This window comes from Squalius cephalus (assembly GCF_949319135.1).
Source record: "Squalius cephalus genome assembly, chromosome: 16".
NCBI lineage: Eukaryota > Metazoa > Chordata > Actinopteri > Cypriniformes > Leuciscidae > Squalius > Squalius cephalus.
Window position 1 is genome coordinate 24,589,968 of NC_137137.1, and position 18,852 is coordinate 24,608,819.

The window sequence follows — 18,852 nt, forward strand, 5'->3', positions numbered from 1 at the left end:
TGTTTCTGGCCTGGTCAGAGACATGAGGTCAGAAGGGAAAAATGTACTCACATGGACAAAGTGCATGTGTGTAAGAGAGCAAAGGTACAATTGAGGCCAGAACTTTGTTTACTGGTGCTGGCATCTAAAGTTGAGCAAAATTGCAGACTTCAACTACCGTAAGTCAGTAAGATTACTGAAAAACTAGTCGGCTAATTGATCTTAAGAAAGTCCTGCATAATAAGACTGGCTTTGGGTTCATCTGACCCCAATGTGTTTTAGGGGGTGTTTATGGACTGGTGTTTAGGAGCAGTTTAATCATATGGAACAAATTTCTAGCTCCTTCAAACAGTTTTTACTGAATTTTGACAAAGACAGTATATACCAAGACGGATTACTATAAATGGAAGAAAGTGCAATACAGCAGAATAAGTCTTGCCTCCTAAATAAAAGAGCCAATTGTTAAAGTCTTAACAGCACTGCAGCTGCTATTAGAAGCTCTGGTTGCCAATCGAAAAGTCAGTATCCTAAGATGTGCGCTTGGGTGTTAAAGTGACAGCAGCCAAATAAACCTGCTGCTGTCAGTCATATATTGATCAAAGAACAAAAGACAGAAAATAGCTCACTGCTCTTGCTTTAATAAGGATTAATCTATACTCAATTTAGAATTTGTGCAGTAAAGACTGTGCAATGTTTGATTATTCAATTTCTGTATATCTACCTGTTAGAGTATCTTAAAGCACTGTTTACAAGGGTCAAATCAAGTGCGCTTTGAACCGTTGTACGATTAATCACACATGAAAAATGTGCGATTAGTTAATTAAAACATTGTTTAAATGCGAGTTTGGCAAGCCATTTTTGAGACTTCAGTATTCCACAATACAAGTATAGAGGAGTTTTGCATGTCCAAAAGAGCTGCCTGGAGGAATTGACAATATGACCACTGAATGTACTGAAGTCACTTTTGAATGAAAAGATTTTGATTTTGATATTTCAAAATACAACCATCGCTGTCATTTCAGTCCAGTACTAATGCACTTATACACATTACTGACCACCTGAGAAAGTATTGAAAGAAAAGTAATGTAAATAAAGCAATGGAAATAAAGAAAAAAGGGACCCTTACCTTTCTACGAGCAGTTGCAGTTGTGTCGTGCAGCTCTTGATTTTGTTTTGTGCCTCTACATTCAGCATCTCGCCAGTATTGACTCCATTAATCTCCATGATGATGTCACTGGGCTGAAGACAGGCCATCTCTGCCTTACTGCCAGCGTTCACCTTGGGACAAAAAAAAAAAAAAACATTCAACCAATTAGAACTCAGACTCTTTAGTCTAAATAGCTAACAGACCTTCAAAGTATGTGGCCCAAGAAGAAAGCTATTGAAATAGTGTCAATAAGGTATCCATAATATATGCAATTATTTTTGCCAATTCTGCTTATACTAAGGTAACAATATGTAACTTACCAACACGTGGGTTGAATTATTAGTAATGTTTTTTATTGTGCATATTTATAAAAATTATAAATATGTAAAAAATTGTTTTACAGTGTGCAAATTTAGTTTTAGCGCCACAGACTTTTTACTTTTACAATATCAACCTACCAATGGGCTTACTTATAGTGGTGTTATACAGTAGTTGGCATAATCTTAAAAACAACTCTACAAGGACTGCTGTCAGTTGAGCAAAGCTTAGAATTCCCTCAAGACTCAGTCAATAGGGCCACAACCTCATTAGTAGCAGAAAAGGAAAGCAGCCTGACTCAAAACACTCAAACAGCATGGCACAGAGTTCTTGAGGACTGCCAGTCAGCTGTTGATGTTAGCTGAAAGCAGTAGGGCAGAGGTGCCATGTCTGAGGACCTGCTTGAGTGCCAATTAACTGTTGCTACAGAGACGCACAGAGCACGCCTTATGTAATCAGAGTACGCCTCGCTTCACGCAGAGCGTCAATATACCAGTGGTGTAAAGTATTTGAGCAGATGTAATTAGTTACTGTACTTGAGAATCTTTTTGGCTACTTTGTTTTACTGAGAATCAAAGATATTATCAACTTACTCTCTACTGGACTACATTTTTGAATGAGTATAAATACACTCTTTACTTCAATACATTTGTGATGAGTAGTGCAATTACTCGTTACATTTTGCATGGCACCTTTTTGCGCAAAACAGAACTCTTTGATACTCTATCTTGTGCAGTTTGCCCTTGCTCATCAGTTTCAACAGCTCGCGTCACCAGTCTGAACAAACACTAACAATGGAGCAAAAACAGTTGATTGATTTTCACTCTCCACTTCCTGTGAAGTGATGCATCGATGTTCCCTAATTCCCTATGCCTTCCGAACTGAACATGTTCGCTCCCTTCAGATTGGAATCTCACTTAAGTATTTAATCTCACTTTAGTATTTCGGAATACTCTGTGAAGTTTACTTCTCAGTCCACCTACGGTCAAAAAAAAAAAAAAAAAAAAAATTATTCCTTGTGTGTTTGTGTGCATCTCACTTTCCTTAGGAGCGTGACTGATGCACTACAAACAGAGAGAATGTATATCTCATTTATGCTTGCCCTTATCAGAAATAGACTCCCACATTCTTAAGACTATTTGCAGTACATTCAAGGCAGATAGAGACAGCACTGATGCTTTGAAAACAAAACCAAAGATTAAAAAAACTAAATATAAAAGTGATGAGCAACGCTATGCATTTTGCCGCCTTCTGCCTTGTCGTTACCAAGCAACAGGGGTAAAAAGCTGCTGCTTTGATGACGCAAATGAACTGCGGTTCGGACCCAAATAATATAATGTGAACACAATCCAATGGGGGAATTAAAGCAAGTGTGAAAGCACCCTTATATACGAGATGAGGACAAATGAGGCTAAACCTTCCAGTAATGTAGGCTTTAATTATTTAATTTGACTAAACATTATTTTATTTTTAATCTGCTAAATTGAAGAGAACTTTTTGAAGAATATACAGAGCAAGTGGCAGCAAATCAAGTATCAATCATCACATCCATATATATATATATATATATATATATATATATATATATATATATATATATATATATATATATATATATATATATATATATATATATATATATATATATATATATATATATATATATATATATATATATATATATATATATATATATATATATATTTTGACCCAAACATTATGGCTTCCGTTTTCCCTAAGTGAAGAGATAGCCTATTGTCTGACATCCACCTGCTGACATTCGATAGTTCTACACTGAGAGTCCTTTCAACTATGTTCTTATCTTTATGTGAAACCAATAACGCAGAATCATCTGCATATAAAAAAAGTTCACATGAACATACAGACTTAAGGTCATTTATATATAGAAAGAAAAAAAGTGGACCCAAGACACTCCCTTGAGGGACCCCACATTCTATACATTGTGGCTGAGACATTGTTCCTCCAATATCCACCACCTGCTTCCTATCCTTCAGATAAGAACTCACCCATCTGACTGCTAAGTCATTAAAACCAATGGCTTTTAATTTGCGTACCAAAATACCATGGTCAACGGTATCAAAGGCTTTCTGTAGGTCTAACATGACCATATCACAAAAATGACCTTTATCTACCTCCCTTCAAATGTGGTCAGTTAGATACAATAAACAGGTGTCAGTGGAATGTGATTTACGAAAGCCAGACAGGAACTCAGAGTAGATTGTGTGATGCTAAATATTTGTCAATCTGTTAAAAAATAGCCTAATCTTTTCAATTATATTTGACAGACTACACAGAATAGAAACAGGTCTGTAGTTTCCATGGTCTAATTTACTCCCTTTCTTGTAAAGTGGAATTACTCTGGCAAGCTTGAAATCATTGGGGAAATGCCCTTGCTCAATAGACATGTTTATGATGTGGGTGATAACCTCAGCAGCATCTCTTATGAATCTAGATTGGATATTGTCAAAACCAGTGGCTTTGGAGCTATTTAGGTTTTTAAGCTTCTCAAGTACAACTGCCTCTTACACCTTTTCAAAAGAGAAGCTATCTGGCTTTGACCTCTTGCTGAGAATAAAAGTCAAAGGTGTGACTTTCACCGTACTGCCCTGACCGGTCAGGTAGTTTTTCCACCAGTTTACTAGCAACTGATGAAAAGTAGTTGTTAAAACTATCTGCCACTGTCACCTTTTCTGCTGTGACATTATTCCCCAAATCAAGAGTTATGTTACTAGTTTTTGTTTTCAACCTGTTACTGTGGCCAAGATGCTTGAGGGACTTCCATAACTTACTTGAATCATTTCTATATTCCACAATTTTCTAATTAAAATAGGCCTTTTTAGCATTGACTACTAATCTGCTCACTTCATTTCTCACCTTTTTGTACTCTGCCCAATTCTGATCATCCTTGTTTCTCTTGAATGTGTCATACTTCTTATTTCTCATCCTAATTGCCTCGAGAATATCAGGGTTCTGTCCTCTGTTTAACTCTTACTACTTTAAATGGGGCTAATTTGTCTACAATGTCTAAAACATACATTTAAAAGAGCACAATGCTTTATCAACATCCTTACATTGCAACACAGCAGACCAGTTTATTAAATTCAAGCAGTCATCAAGTGCTTCTTTGCTAAACCTTTTCAGCAACCTGATTCTTATAGAGCTTTGACAATTAAGCACTGCTTTATTTTTCGAGAGCAGAAAACAATAAAATGATCACTCAGTCCATAATTAATTACCCCACTTTCTGCTATCCTAGACTTTTCTGACACTAGAACAAGGTCAATAATAGTTTGAGTGGAAGAACAGACACGCGTTGGTTCCTTGGTCAGCTATTGTAAACTAAATGAGAGACAAAAATTAATTAACGCCTTATAGCCGGAAAGGTCAGTCTTTCGAGTATCAATCTCCTATCATGATAACTTCCGATTTGACAAAGTCCACACACTTTGAGCAGACTTCTTCTAGAATTTCATAAAACATTGTCTGGTTGGGTGGCCTGTAGCATTCTCCAACTAAGATAGGCTTGCTCTTCGGCAACAGAATGTTTAACCAGACCGCTTCAATTTGGTCATTATTCAAGTCTGTTCTCTGATTAAAACCAATGTCCGATCTCACATAGACACACACCTCCACCTTCTCACATAGACACACACCTCCACCTTTACGGTTTCGGTCTCTCCTGATTAAAAAATAGTTCTCTATTTCAATTTCGGCGTCCTTAATGGTGTCGTCCAGCCATGTCTCGGTAAAACACCTTATTGCGGTTACTGAGGAAACGTATCTCAGTGATTTTAGAGAGAAGGCTTCTGATGTTAAGATGAAGCAAGTGAAGTCTCCTCATTGAAAGGAATGAATCCACATTTGGCTTAACCTTGCAGGCATCCTCCAAAACCACATAGGGTGACTGAACTGAACGGAGCTGTGGGTCTGAATTCCTGGGTTGTTTGCACTCATCAAGGGATACCGTTGTGTTTCCCAAGCCCAGCTCTGTTATCTCAATGACTCCATGCACTCCTCCACCCAGTTCAGCTACACTCATGGACAAATCACCATCACTGCGTCGACTGGAAGGCCTACATACCATCACACCTGTTGCACTTTCCATCGTATTCCTAGGTCCAAAGTCGGGCATCGGACCGGGACATTGGTGTATATCCCCAGACAATATCAGGCACATACAGATGATTAAAGCCCCGCCGTTAATTTGCCGCTTAACTCCAGCATTTGATTTACGCCTGGCTGAGTACCAGCCGGGATACAGGAACATTTCCAACAGAGTTTTCTTTCCATAGTCCAACTGCTTAGTAACTAAAAAATTGTTTGGGTGGACACAGTTGCTTTGTAAGCACTCATCCATGCCATTTCTAGGGCCATTGTCTAAAACATTTCTTATAATTATGTAAACTAAAAACATCACAAGCACACCAAACTTGCCAGCTGCCATCTTGCTCCTCCCGATAATTCCTAATGTCATACTGTCATACTTGAATTACTGGAATTAGTGACTTGTCATTTTCGCTGTATCTGTACTTTTACTCAAGTATGGTTTTCAGGTACTCTATACCTCTGGAATATACTTACCCTCAGTGTATGATGGTAAAAATGACCTGAGAAACAGATTACCCTCATACTTAACTATGCAATGACTGTCAGTGGTGTCAAGTATTTTTTTATAGGAATATAAGTCAATTGGTAGTTTTCAGGAGGCAGTTTCTGAGGTTTGTCTCACGCAACCCAAATCACAACAGTGTTAAAGCGTGAAAAACTTGAGGAATCAGGAAGGGTCAGGAAGGGTTAGTTCAGACAAAAACAATGCAAGGAGGGGAGCACAATATTTGTGCCCATGCCAAACTCCTGCCACTACACTCTGACTTGGGATAGTTCACCTAAAAGGGAAAATTGCATCAAGCAAGCATCATGTGATTAGGGAGAGAGAGAGAGAGAGAGAGAGAGAGAGAGAGAGAGAGAGAGAGAGAGAGAGAGAGAGAGAGAGAGAGAGAGAGAGAGAGAGAGAGAGAGAGAGAGAGAGAGAGAGAGAGAGAGAGAGAGAGAGAGAGAGAGAGAGAGAGAGAGAGAGAGAGAGAGAGAGAGATGTGCATTGATCAATGTTTATGTGTGAATATAAGTCTAAATTAAATCTGTACATCATTTAAAGCGATCATGTCTCTCCAGAAGACCTTTCTGGAGCGATCATGTCTCTCCAGAAGACCTTTTATGATGACTTGAAGAGGCAAAAAATTTTAAAGTCTCAATGTTTTAAGTGGTTTAAGTTTAAATCCAATCGTATTCTGGATTACAGTGCAGATGTGACCAGGATATGAAATGAAAGGTTCCATTAGCTGCCTTAAATTAGAAACACTGTGGTGTATTTTTGGATCACAACATGGAATTAGTTTTGTAAAAACTGAGAGAAAAAAAATTTAGTTGAGAGGAACTGTTTTAATTTAATTGGAAAACTGTCCCAAAGCCCATGAAAAACAAAAATAAATGGGTTCCAGACTAGGTGGCAGAAGTATAGCAGATTCTAAACTTCTCAAATGAAAAACAGTCTTTCAAAAATGCCAGAGTCTTAAAAGCTTGAACGCAAAAAAGTGGATTGATAAACCAATTGTGAGAGACTCAGATTTACGTAAAAGTGTGAACCTAATGATTCATACTGTGGCTAAACCTAACTGTAGCTTAAGTTCAAAATATTTTCTATTATTCTAAAAAGAGAATGGAGAATACCGGCAAGGAAAAAGAAGGGGAAAACAATAGCTTGACCATCCGCAATGTAATACAATAACCAGGAACTTCCTCTTTAATTATCCAGTTCTTGTTTGGTTGAAGCAGTCAAGGAGACAGAATGCAAAACAGTAAGACACCAGTTAATAACTCAAAGTAAGATGTTATATTAAGCATTTAGGTATGAAGGTTTATTGCCTTGATCACTAAAGCAACAAAAAAAAACAGGAGATGAACCATGTTCTTGACTGGTTAACTTTGGTAAACAGGGATGAAAATTACCTTGGAAACAGTTATGGCCTTCTTGAAGTCTCGCCCTCCGGATATTCTGAATCCCCAGGGAGACGGGCCAATCAAATTCACTGTAAATGGCATCATGTGATGACAGGCTGCTACCCAATGCTCTCAGGAGTGCTGTGGGATGATAAAAAAATGAGTGTGAGAAGAGGGGCAAAAAAAAAGGTGGAAAAAACCAACAGATGCAGACTCAGTCAAGTTTAATTTGACATCAAGCTGAAATGCCACAGATGTGTCTCATAGTTTCCACAACTCTGAGCAACTGGCTGCTGTTGAAAGGTAAACTGCTTTCACCTGTTCTTCAGAACACCTTTCATCCCATTCCACATGACTGCAGCTCAAATCCACCGACACTGTAGCAACCAAGAATCATAGAAAGGTGCCACATGACTGACATTCCTGGAGTGTGTTGTTAAAGATGTAGCACCCATAAGGAGAATGTGAAAGCACTCTAGATTCAGTTTGCGTTTAACCCAAAAATGTAATATTGTCTTCATTATTAATGATAAAAAATTAAAAAAAGTCATTTTAACTAGGGATACACTGAAATTTCGGCCAACTGAAATGGTTTGATTGCCAAAATCAATGACCGAAACGGATGTTTAATTAGCGCTTCTCCGATGGCATATTTTGACTGTTCATGGATAAGCTTCAACAGTCAGCTGTGTAATGAATGGACTTAATCAAAATGCTCTAGACATCATTAACCTTCCCCTCTTCCGTTGTCATCGGCCCTCAAACCAGTTCTCTTCAAAGACCATTATTACCTCTGCTTCCCTGAACGATCTCAGCAAGAGACTGTGTCTGCAACCCACAAAGACAGCACAGGAGACCAGACGGCACTAGCCATTGAGATAACCTTCCAACACACAACAAGGATATTTACTCCATTCTTACCCACAAACTTTCCCAAATGTTTATAGTATTTCTCCTGTGTTTTATGCATGTCCCCGTTTTATAGCCTAGTTATGGTTCTTTAGTTATGTTAGGGTAACTTCAAATGTTGATATCCAAAAATGATGAATCACTGCTTTAATGTCTTTAACTCCCCTCTTTCTTGGTATGAAAAGAATCCTCTTTTGATTTTATAATCATTGGTGTACAATGTGTTATGATACATTTCATAATATAATGTGTATTTTTACCATACGTTTGTGTAAAGACTGCACAGATTCTCCAAAGACTCCAAAGGAACTGGAACTTTCTCCCAGTCATCTTTGATTGGTCACCTCACCAAATGGGTGTGAACTGATTGGACTTTTAATAGTGTCCGATTAGTTCAGATCTTTGCTCAATCTCTTTGAGACAACATTGTCTCCTTCCGGCAACTTCAAGTTAACTTCTTTGGATTCAACGTGGACCACCCCAAGAACCCAAACGAACGCTTCAGCGCACTCCTGGCAAAATCATTAAGGATCTCAAGAACCTCCTGCATCTGGACTTGTTCAGCAACCGAAGACAATGCAAGTACCCGTTCGCAGCCTTTAGATGCGTTTCTAAGTTATTGTGCCCCTTTAAGGTGACCCTGATTCTTTGATGTTTCTTGTAGGTTGTGGTTAACTGATTGTAATCTTGCCATTCTCTTTTCTTCTCTCTCTATTTCTTCACTTTTCTTTACTTCTTGATTCTGTATACAATCTTTGCTTAGTTTAGTTGTGTGTGTAGCCTACCGTAGTTTCGTTTATTAAACCATTATATCCACGCTTTGTCTCATTTTGCCACTCACAAAAAGATCAAAGTCAATATGACAATATTAATTTCTTGATTTTAATCTGTAATGATATGGTTTCTTATATCGAAAACCTTTTAGTCTGTTCTGTTTTCTGTTGATGCGTGAACAAAACTTCACTAAACATTTGTAGCGAGCCTGCCATCCAATAAGTAGTCGATTGAAAGTAGTCAATTAAAATTGACGATTTTATGAAATTCAAACAAATGTCTTTTTGGCGATCTTTAATATGGTGTGACAGATCAGCGCCTCAGTTTAAGTGGCATCAAGGATCAAACGCAAATAAACCGATCAATTGAGTGTTAAAATGTGTATTAATTAATTTATTAGCCTTTTTTCCACTGATGAGCCATCATCATCAAGTAGTCTGACACAGCTCAAAGTAGATTTAAAATGTTAAAATAAATTCATTTTAGAGTTTGTTTTAAACAGGTAAATAGATGAAATCCGTTTTAAATTTACTTATTCACAGACATGAATGTCTACAAAGCTACACAATCAAGAAAACTTCATGGCAAAATAAAAGAGCATTAAACCATACTCTTCGCAATGTTGGCAATGTTATATCAACAAAATAATATTGCAGCTAAAGCAAACATTCATATAAAAAATTCAGCCAGCTCTAGTGTTGATCTTGAACATCTTTGAACATTCTTGAACATTCAACGATGAGCTCTTTGGAGACATGATGGTTCATAGTTCCCACTTGAATGCCATTGGGACCAAAGCATATTCTTTTCATTTACACAGCCTCATGTCGTTCCAAAACCACAAAACTTTCCTTCTTCCATAGAACATAAAAGGATCAATTAAATTCCATGATCGGCCAAGACTGCGTCCGGTCGCTCTTCAATATGCAATGGACTACTTGCACTGAGCTTTGTGACGAGAACTTCATTTAAAAGTATCATTGCATTTTTTCCAATATTTCATATTTGTGTATTCTGAAAATAAATATATAAAACATTAAATCTCAAAACATTATGGAGTCTCTTGAGCTTCATTAAACAGTCTATCTAAATGCATCTAAACGCCGCTTCAAATGCAGCTTCTGTTTCCTCTAAAGTAGAAAGATGCTGATTTCAGTACTGATTTCATTGGAAACAGCCCAATAGTGTCATCTTATTCTAATTGAATTTAATAATAAAATTTAAGAATTTGACATGAATGATAACATTTAGGGAAAAAGCCCTCCTTTAAAAGATTAAAGATGCTTTGGAAATCAATTCAAGGGGGCAAGTAAGAGCTGATAGAGATTACTGATAAGAATATTGCTTAATTTTTTTACACCAAATAAAAAGCACATAAGGCTTAATGTCGAGTGCATTGTAGCTTTAATACAGAATTAAATGATGTTTAAGGCAATGGTTTTCAATCCTGGCACTAGGGACCCAGGGCCCACATTAGAAAAACACTGTTTTAAGAAATATTCTAAGAATTTTGTATGATCCCTTAAAGAATACTGAAGACTTAGTGAAGCACTGGCCTGCAGCAGCCTTGTACAAGATCTCACCAAGGTGTTGAACTATTTACCTTACAGCTAAAACATGCCTGGACGCTTCAAAAACCAAGACAAGTGACGTACTGTATGAGAATCGGATTTGTTATTTGCACATTGGCTCTGAAATGTTATCTATAATCGTTTTATCAACCTTGTTTTTAATGCAATAGCAGATGCAGCCATTTGTAACTTAAATGTGCGAGGCTTCAGGTTTAATGTCTTGTTATAATTATAAAACGTACTGGTTTGTATTGCAAATAACTTGTACTGCACTTTGTTATTCCTCTAGTTACTTACCTATAGCAGCTAATGACTCAGAAGTGCAGCAGAGAAAATATCTTCTGTGTTGCAAAATAAGGTAGTTAGCTATTGTAAATATCTCAGATTAGGAATACGCTGTAAAACTACTGTTTTAAGGGGTGGGCAGATTGTTTCTTTGATACTTAACTAAGGTTTACAGCCTTTATCTCTCCCTGTTTGTCCGCTTACTCACCCTGATTTGACCTTTGATAGTTTTGATATTCTTATGCAACTCCGAAAAAGTCTCAAAAGTCTCCAGTCATTAAAGGGCCGGTCCATCATACTCTTGTATGCACTACAAAGTCATATTTTAAACCGGCCATTTGTTCTGATCTGATATTGTTTCATCTGATATTGTACATTAGGAGAGCTATGACAAATATTTGAGCACTTTTATCTTATACATCATAATTATCTGGAAATTCCACAGCAAATGTTTCACATTACATTAGCATGTGTTGTTGTTGTTTCAGCCTACACACAAAGAAGCTGACACTTGTTCGCAAATTCGGAAAAAAATTAAGTAAAAAGTGAGCACGCATTTTAATACCACTCATACTGAGAGCGGCTCCCTGATGCCCGCAAAATATAGGCCTATATATACACAGAGTACGTGTGATTGTGAATTTAAAACCAAAAGTGAAATAAATATATATTTCATAAAGATATTTTCCACATGTATATGTTTCATATATTTTGTGAAAAAAAATAACATTATAAGTGAACCTCAAAGAACATGTCAAAATAATTTAAAGAGTTTTAAAAAACTCTTAGTAAGAAAAAAAAAAAAAGTAAAAAAATATATATATACATATCATGACCCTTTAAATATCAGCGCATCCCTGAATGTAATACTTTAAAAAGAATGGTTACAAACTAAGAGACAATATAACTACTCTAAAACATTTGAAACACACCTTTGTATTGTTTTTACTAACTCTTACGTGTAAAGTAGTTATGATGACTACTAATAGCATACAGCAAATCCAGTATATTCAGCTGTAATATAAGCATAATCTCTACCAGCTGACACCTTTGTAAAGTTACACGGCATATGGTGTCATACAACCAGACCTTATTGCATTTACTGGGTTTTGAAAGGACCACATGGTTCATTCAACCCTTATAATGATGTAATTAAAAGGAGGAATTTAAAGAATTTGGACATGTAAACACCGTAGATAGGTCACCGTCTGTGTCACACTGTCCTGAATTTAATATCAACAGGAGAAAGTGTGTGAAAGCTTGAAATTGGCTCCATTCACGGGACAAACATAAACCCACACCAAGTGCAGTCTCCCCTACCACCATGATGACCCAGTTGAGGCTACGGATGTCGCTGCATTCTTGGAGAGTTTGGTCTGAGGGAATGCAAATCTACCCCATCATTAGCTCTCCAGGCAATTAGCAGCCTTAACGAGGCCTCTGTTCGGGAGGATCTCTCTTAATTACTGTGGGCTCCAGAGACTTGGGCTGCTCTGCGTAGCTATTGAGTTTTTATGTAATCACAGAGGAGGCAGCAGCCACATTTCCCTCCCTTCAGAACCTCAATTAATCCAACATGTTAGTGTGGATCCTCGGCTGCTCATTAGCACCAGCGGAACAGAACAGAACATTACTAGATGCTCTTTTATCATGTTCAGTGCACTTATGTTGTTGTGTTTTTTGCACTGAATGTAGAAGACAAATTCTTCTGGACTGATCTGAGAATGGCAATTAAGTAGAAAGGCATCAGTTTTAAATTAATAATATTTACATTAATAAACTATTATTTTTAATCAAACAGTCTTAAAATACATAAAATACTTATGCATTTATGTAAAAAACATTACAAAATCTTACCAACCTGACACGAGTGGTTGTACATTTGAGCCGACCATTAGAAATTTTCCCACATATGAATAATCAGTATGTTCTATGCATTAAAATGGTATGTAAACAAAGAAATGCACAAAAGTTAGTCTGACAGCTGTTGCCAAATGGATTTTAGCACTTTTAGGGGGGGGGGGGGGGGGGGGGGGGGGATCCACAACAACCATGATTTTGTACCTGGTTTTGAACTTTTTTTCTGTTACATTTTTCAAATCAGTCATTTTCAATCACAAAGGGAAGGAAAGGCAGGGAGGGAGAGTAACTATGCAAGATAAAAATAGACATTGTTCAGCTGACAGGGAAAGTGAAAGCAATTGCATCTCAAAAATAAATGGCAAGTTTACGGGAGTCCATGTTTCCATTTTTCCCTTTTGGCATTTGCCGAAAGTCCATTAGTTTAAGTTTCTTTGGCTTTTCAGCGGGAGGAAATTTAAGGAGATGTGAGCACGGAAAACTGGCAAACGAACCTGTAATGTGCAGTTGTGCCATTTAAATACATAGTAACGGCACATTGGATTTAAGATGATCCTCTTGCTGTTCTTATTCTTTAACTGTGAAAGGAAATTGTGTCATCTTGGGGCAAATTTTTGAGTATTGAGTAGCTGTTTCCTAACAACACGTCTGATTTTGCTCATGTCAGCATGAGCCCATGTAAACTAGCAGACAATACGACACATTCCAACACAAACAAAAGATCACAGGTTAGGGCCATCAGAGACTGGTATTACTGGTTCAAACTGGCCAAATGACACCACCAACTTTCCCACATCTTTCATGTTTTCACAGACTACTCACAGTGGCCAGTGTTATGACATTTTTATTAGTGAGGCATAATGCTATGGTAATACAGGGATAAATCAAAATACCTCAGAACTACATCAAGTATGTTTATAAACTATTAGCAGGTATTTGTTTCCATTTAAAAAGCTAGTGAGAGGATCAGAATGGAATGGTGATGTGGATGAATCACGGCTTTAGAACGTTGTTGAACAAGGGTTGCACGATATTGAAGAAAAGTGTGATATCTCATTAAATAATGCGAAATTCAATATGCGATATGATAATGTAAAATAAATGATCTTTCAAATATATTTAAAATGACATAACCTACATGTTTCACATTATTTTTGCTGCACTGTTTTACTGTAGCATAAGAAGTGTTATTTTAACATCAGTGTAAAACCACAGGGTTTAGGGTTTCAGGTAGGCCTACATTAGGTTTATTTAACAACAGAAACATTGAATAATCAAATGTAAAAATAAAACACTGCTTAGTTTTTACTATAAGAATTAAATTATATATATATATATATATATATATATATATATATATATATATATATATATATATATATATATATATATATATATATATATATATATATATATATATATATATATATATATATATGCGATATTTTGACAATTTCAAATGATGCTCTGAAATAAATTCCATTTTCAGTCTATAAATTTAATTCTTAAAATGAACATCAAAACTAAAATATGCAATCCATTTGAATTGGTCTACTTAATCTATGAAATCAAACAGTCAACATATATTTTTCATTGGCATTATGTTTCCTTGCATTATGATTATTATACATTAAACTTAAGTGTTCACTTGGTCAACTAAAATCAACTGAATCAATGCAGGACAAATTAATACAAAACTTAATAGCTTATTATGAACAGGATGCCTCAAATAAAAGTTAGTCAGTCAAGGTACATCAAGGTATTGTTGTTCGTTACCACCGTTAGCGCATCCAGGTTTGAAAGTGTATGAAAAACACCTGTACACATGGCTGTTGTTGTAAAGTAAGTTTCATTCACAATGGTTCCCCTTTAAATTGGTATAACATTGTATATCATCAGGCTATTTTCCCTTACAACTGGTAGTATAACAAGCCTATAAGCAAGCTATGATTGTCATATGTAAAAAAAAATTGCATCACAATAAGTGTATTGTGATTGTCACTAACATTTTAGTAACTAAACTGAATTTTATTAGGTTTAGTGACAACATGTTTACATGGTACAATTTCTGGTAAGATGCGCTTTTTTATTATTTCAATTCAATTCAATTATTGTGATTTGATTTAATATTGACTCATTTGGATAAATATTAGGTACACAAGATAGGCGTTCATTTTTCTCAAGAAAAAAACAACTCACCTAATGCTGTAAACATACAGAGAGCCCTATCAGCTGGCAGTATTATTAAAGGTTAAAAATAATTGAAATTAAATATAATGCGTTTTTTTTATATAACACCTTTATTTAATGATTTAAGTAAAAATATAATAAATATGTAATATAGTACACATATTTAGCAAAATACTCTCCATATCTCTTTTTTTCTAGCCAACTAATGTGCTATAGCCTATTATGGTCATTAAATGGCTTTCCTGAGGTAAATGTTATGTGACATGATTGTTCTCCAGCTGTTTTATTGACCCCTTTGTTTGATTGATTGGTCGATAGTATGTATGAGGAATATACATTTCGGTAAGTTGTACTGTATCTTTCAACAGTGTTCATTCGTGTTTATTTACTATTAGGCCTAGCTAGTAGAGATGATCGGGTCACGTGCCGCTAGAGTTCTGTCACGTAACATTTACAAGCGCCAAAACGGTATTTATTGTTTGAATTTCAAATGGATGTGTGGTGTGAGAGCGTGTGAAAAGTGTCAATTGCGTGAGTCTCACAGTGAATGCGTGAGGGTTGACAGCTCTGATAAAAAAAAATTTAAACAAAAGTTCAAGTTTACAAAAAATATTTATCTTACACCATGTTAAGGTAGTACGGTATGTCAGACCCAAGTAAAGAAATAGTGAGGAATAGACATCTAGAATAGAATAGACACCGTCTCCTCAAACTCAAAGTTTCTGTTACAGAGTATTTTTCTGCTCATATTTTCAACCTTTTTTGTAATCCAATTTAAAAACTCAAAGTAGAGAGTTAAGGCATTTTTTTAAACCTAAATTACAATAGCTGAAATTTCAGTGCATCCCTAAATCAAAATCATCATCAAGCTCTAAGTATCAACCAGAGCCTGGAGGTCTGTATTCTGAACTACACCATGAAGAAAGAAAACATTCTGAGCAGGAACTGGCCAAGGCTGAAAGTTTGAATCTTACAGGACATAAGTCAAAAACATTTGCGTAGTTACAACCCTTTCACATCCAAGTGAGGGGGTGTTGGAACCCATAAAGCTGCCTTTTTTGTATGGTACGTTGGCACTCAGTTTAAACTTGAGAAGGTCAGAGGATTTCTGAGGAAAGGCTAAAGAGCTAGTGAAACATTATATAGCAAACGTTAGTTTTTAGCACCTATCATAAGTTAGATTGAGGATGGAGAAAGGGTAGAATCTCACAAAACCTGTCAAGGTTCTTAAGGAGTCATATTTCACCCCAAAAGCAAAAGAATAAAATAAACTTAAGCCTATTTTAGTACTAATGATGTTTTGCATTGTGAAATTCTCAGAACAAATAGACTAAAATAAATACTAAGTGACAAACAATCTGTCATAGAATAGACTTGTTTGTTCACACTAGGTTTACAGATTGAACGTTCTTCTTTCCTTCCATTTATTTTCAAGATATGAGGTGGAATTTCCGTTGTTGCTTCCACCATAAAGGTCACACAAAATGATATTTAAACTCACATTAGACGGTTTTAACATGAAATAAATCACATAAACAGTACCTAGTATTATCAATGTCATACTTTGCGTGTTGTTCCCACAACATTGCAGAATAGGCCTATTTTTGCATATCGCAGTCACGGCTGTTTAGGACTAAAAATCTGATTGACATGGAAAAGATAACTTATCATGTGTTGCTTTGTCGTGTTGCGTCTGGTTAGAACAATGGTTAGTCGCATTTAGCAGATTACAACTGCAATTATATGGTTCACAATCAAGCAGCTGAGATATTCTGTAAAGTACATTATATCGCTTTGTGATACAGTACAGTATGTATACTGGTAAAGTTATCTGCTTATAGTGGTAGGTTGGAAGTATTAGTTTGTTATGTGGTAATGTTGAGGGTTATGAAACTTGGAAGTTTTTTTCTGGTGTAGTGACAAGCCTAATTGCTATTTGTTTATATCACTACCATGGTTAAATAATGCATATAAATGATATGGTTAAAATTTCAATAATATCACAACCCTCTAAGTAACTGAGGAGATTATTTATTGCCATGGCATAATTATAATAAAAACACTGTGCATCGTTCAGTAACAGTAACTTCTATTGTCCACTAGCATGCAAGCCAAAGGCAACTGTGAGAAGGAACGAAAAAACTCAAATGCTATTTTGCATGAATTAAATGAGATTTGGATAGGAAATGTTGCTAATTTTACATAACTGTCATGAAAGTAATGGTACCATGCATAATAATCTTTTCTTTAAGCAAAATATAATTTTTTGAAAATACAAATTCTGTGAAATTAATCCAGATTATCTTGATTTCCCCATCTACTGTTTTTTGTCATTTAGTTCTAAATTAAAACCTTGTCAAGCTTTAATTCTTTCCCACCCTGGTGCAAATCAGTCTTCTCAGATGCTGCTCAGAAATGCTTATAGAAATCCTACTCTGCTTCATTTACAGTAAAAACTAAGTGACCAGACAGTAAGGTCAGCCAGGAAGCTCTCAAGACTCTAAAAAGAAACAAATAAGGCTGAAACTGAAATGAACTAATATATATATATATATATATATATATATATATATATATATATATATATATATATATATATATATATATATATATATATATATATATATATATATATATATATATATATATATATATATTCACTGTATCATATCTAGTGCTTTAAAGGGCACCTATTATGCAAAATTCACTTTTACATGGCGTTTGAACATGAATGTGTGTTGGGAGTGTGTGTGTACACAACCACCCTATAATGATAAAAATCCACCCAGTACTTTTTTTAAAATCCCAATAAATCAAAAGCACTGTCTCAGAACAACCCATTCTCAGATTCTGGGCAGTGTGACGTACTTTTGCACAAGCCCCTCCCACGACTGTTGACTGACACTGCAGGTTTAGCATAGACCCGCCCTGAGTAAGTACACACACAGTCCGCCATTGTTTCGATGCTGGAGCAGCTGTAGACAAGAATGCTTCCTAAGCGATTAAGGTGTTTTGTTATAAGATGTAAGAATGAACATGGCAGCCTTCATTTACTCTCATTGTTAATCGAGGATGGATCTGTACCAACTGTTCGTGATCCAGCTTACAGTCTCCGGAGCGATAGGCCTAACGTTACTGGACACGGCAGTATTGGAATGGAGAGCGCGCAGTTTATTACAGTTCATCGAGTCGTTTTACGGATATAAATGAGTGTTTCTGTTTAATTCGCTGTGTATGTTGATGATAATGAAAGGGAGAGAGAGAGTTTATGGATAAGACTTTAATGAGCACTTCTTATACTGTGTTTATTCAGCACTTGCAGTGATTTTCTGGAGTAAAACTGACGCTTCATCTTTTGAGAGATGTACAATGCACTTCATTGAACAGTATATTTTTGGCCATCATTTGGAAGTTATAACCGTAATTAAACTAAACTATACCTGTTCTATCTCCATACAGCATTTATTCTCTGGCTCTGTGGGCATTATTGTCCGATCCGGGTCGAAATGAACACCCGGAATTTATGTTTTAATATTATCATTGCGTGAGATGAGATTGTCCTGACACTTAGCGGGGTCTTGTGAGGCTCCGCCCCCTGTGCCGGCAGCAGCAGCTCATTTGCATTTAAAGGCATACACACTAAAACAGTGCGTTTTTCTGAGCCCCAAAAAGTGACACTTTAAACATGCAGTAAAAAAAATGATTTGGGGTATTTTGAGCTACAACTTCACATACACACTCTGGGGACAGAGACTTATTTTACATCTTGTGAAAAGGGGCATAATAGGTGCCCTTTAAGTC

General features: G+C 36.1%; 1 protein-coding gene across 1 annotated transcript in view; it reads right to left on the bottom strand.

Moving 5' to 3' along the window:
* Positions 1–18,852, bottom strand: part of pdlim2 (PDZ and LIM domain 2 (mystique)) — a 70,774-nt gene that overhangs the window by 44,814 nt on the left and 7,108 nt on the right. Inside the window, exons 2-3 of the mRNA XM_079896407.1 lie at positions 7,472–7,603; positions 1,106–1,257 (exon numbers count right to left, since the gene is read on the bottom strand). Of these exons, the coding sequence (XP_079752533.1) occupies positions 1,106–1,257; positions 7,472–7,567 (248 nt within the window). The 5' untranslated portion in view covers positions 7,568–7,603. The remainder of the gene's footprint in view (positions 1–1,105; positions 1,258–7,471; positions 7,604–18,852) is intronic.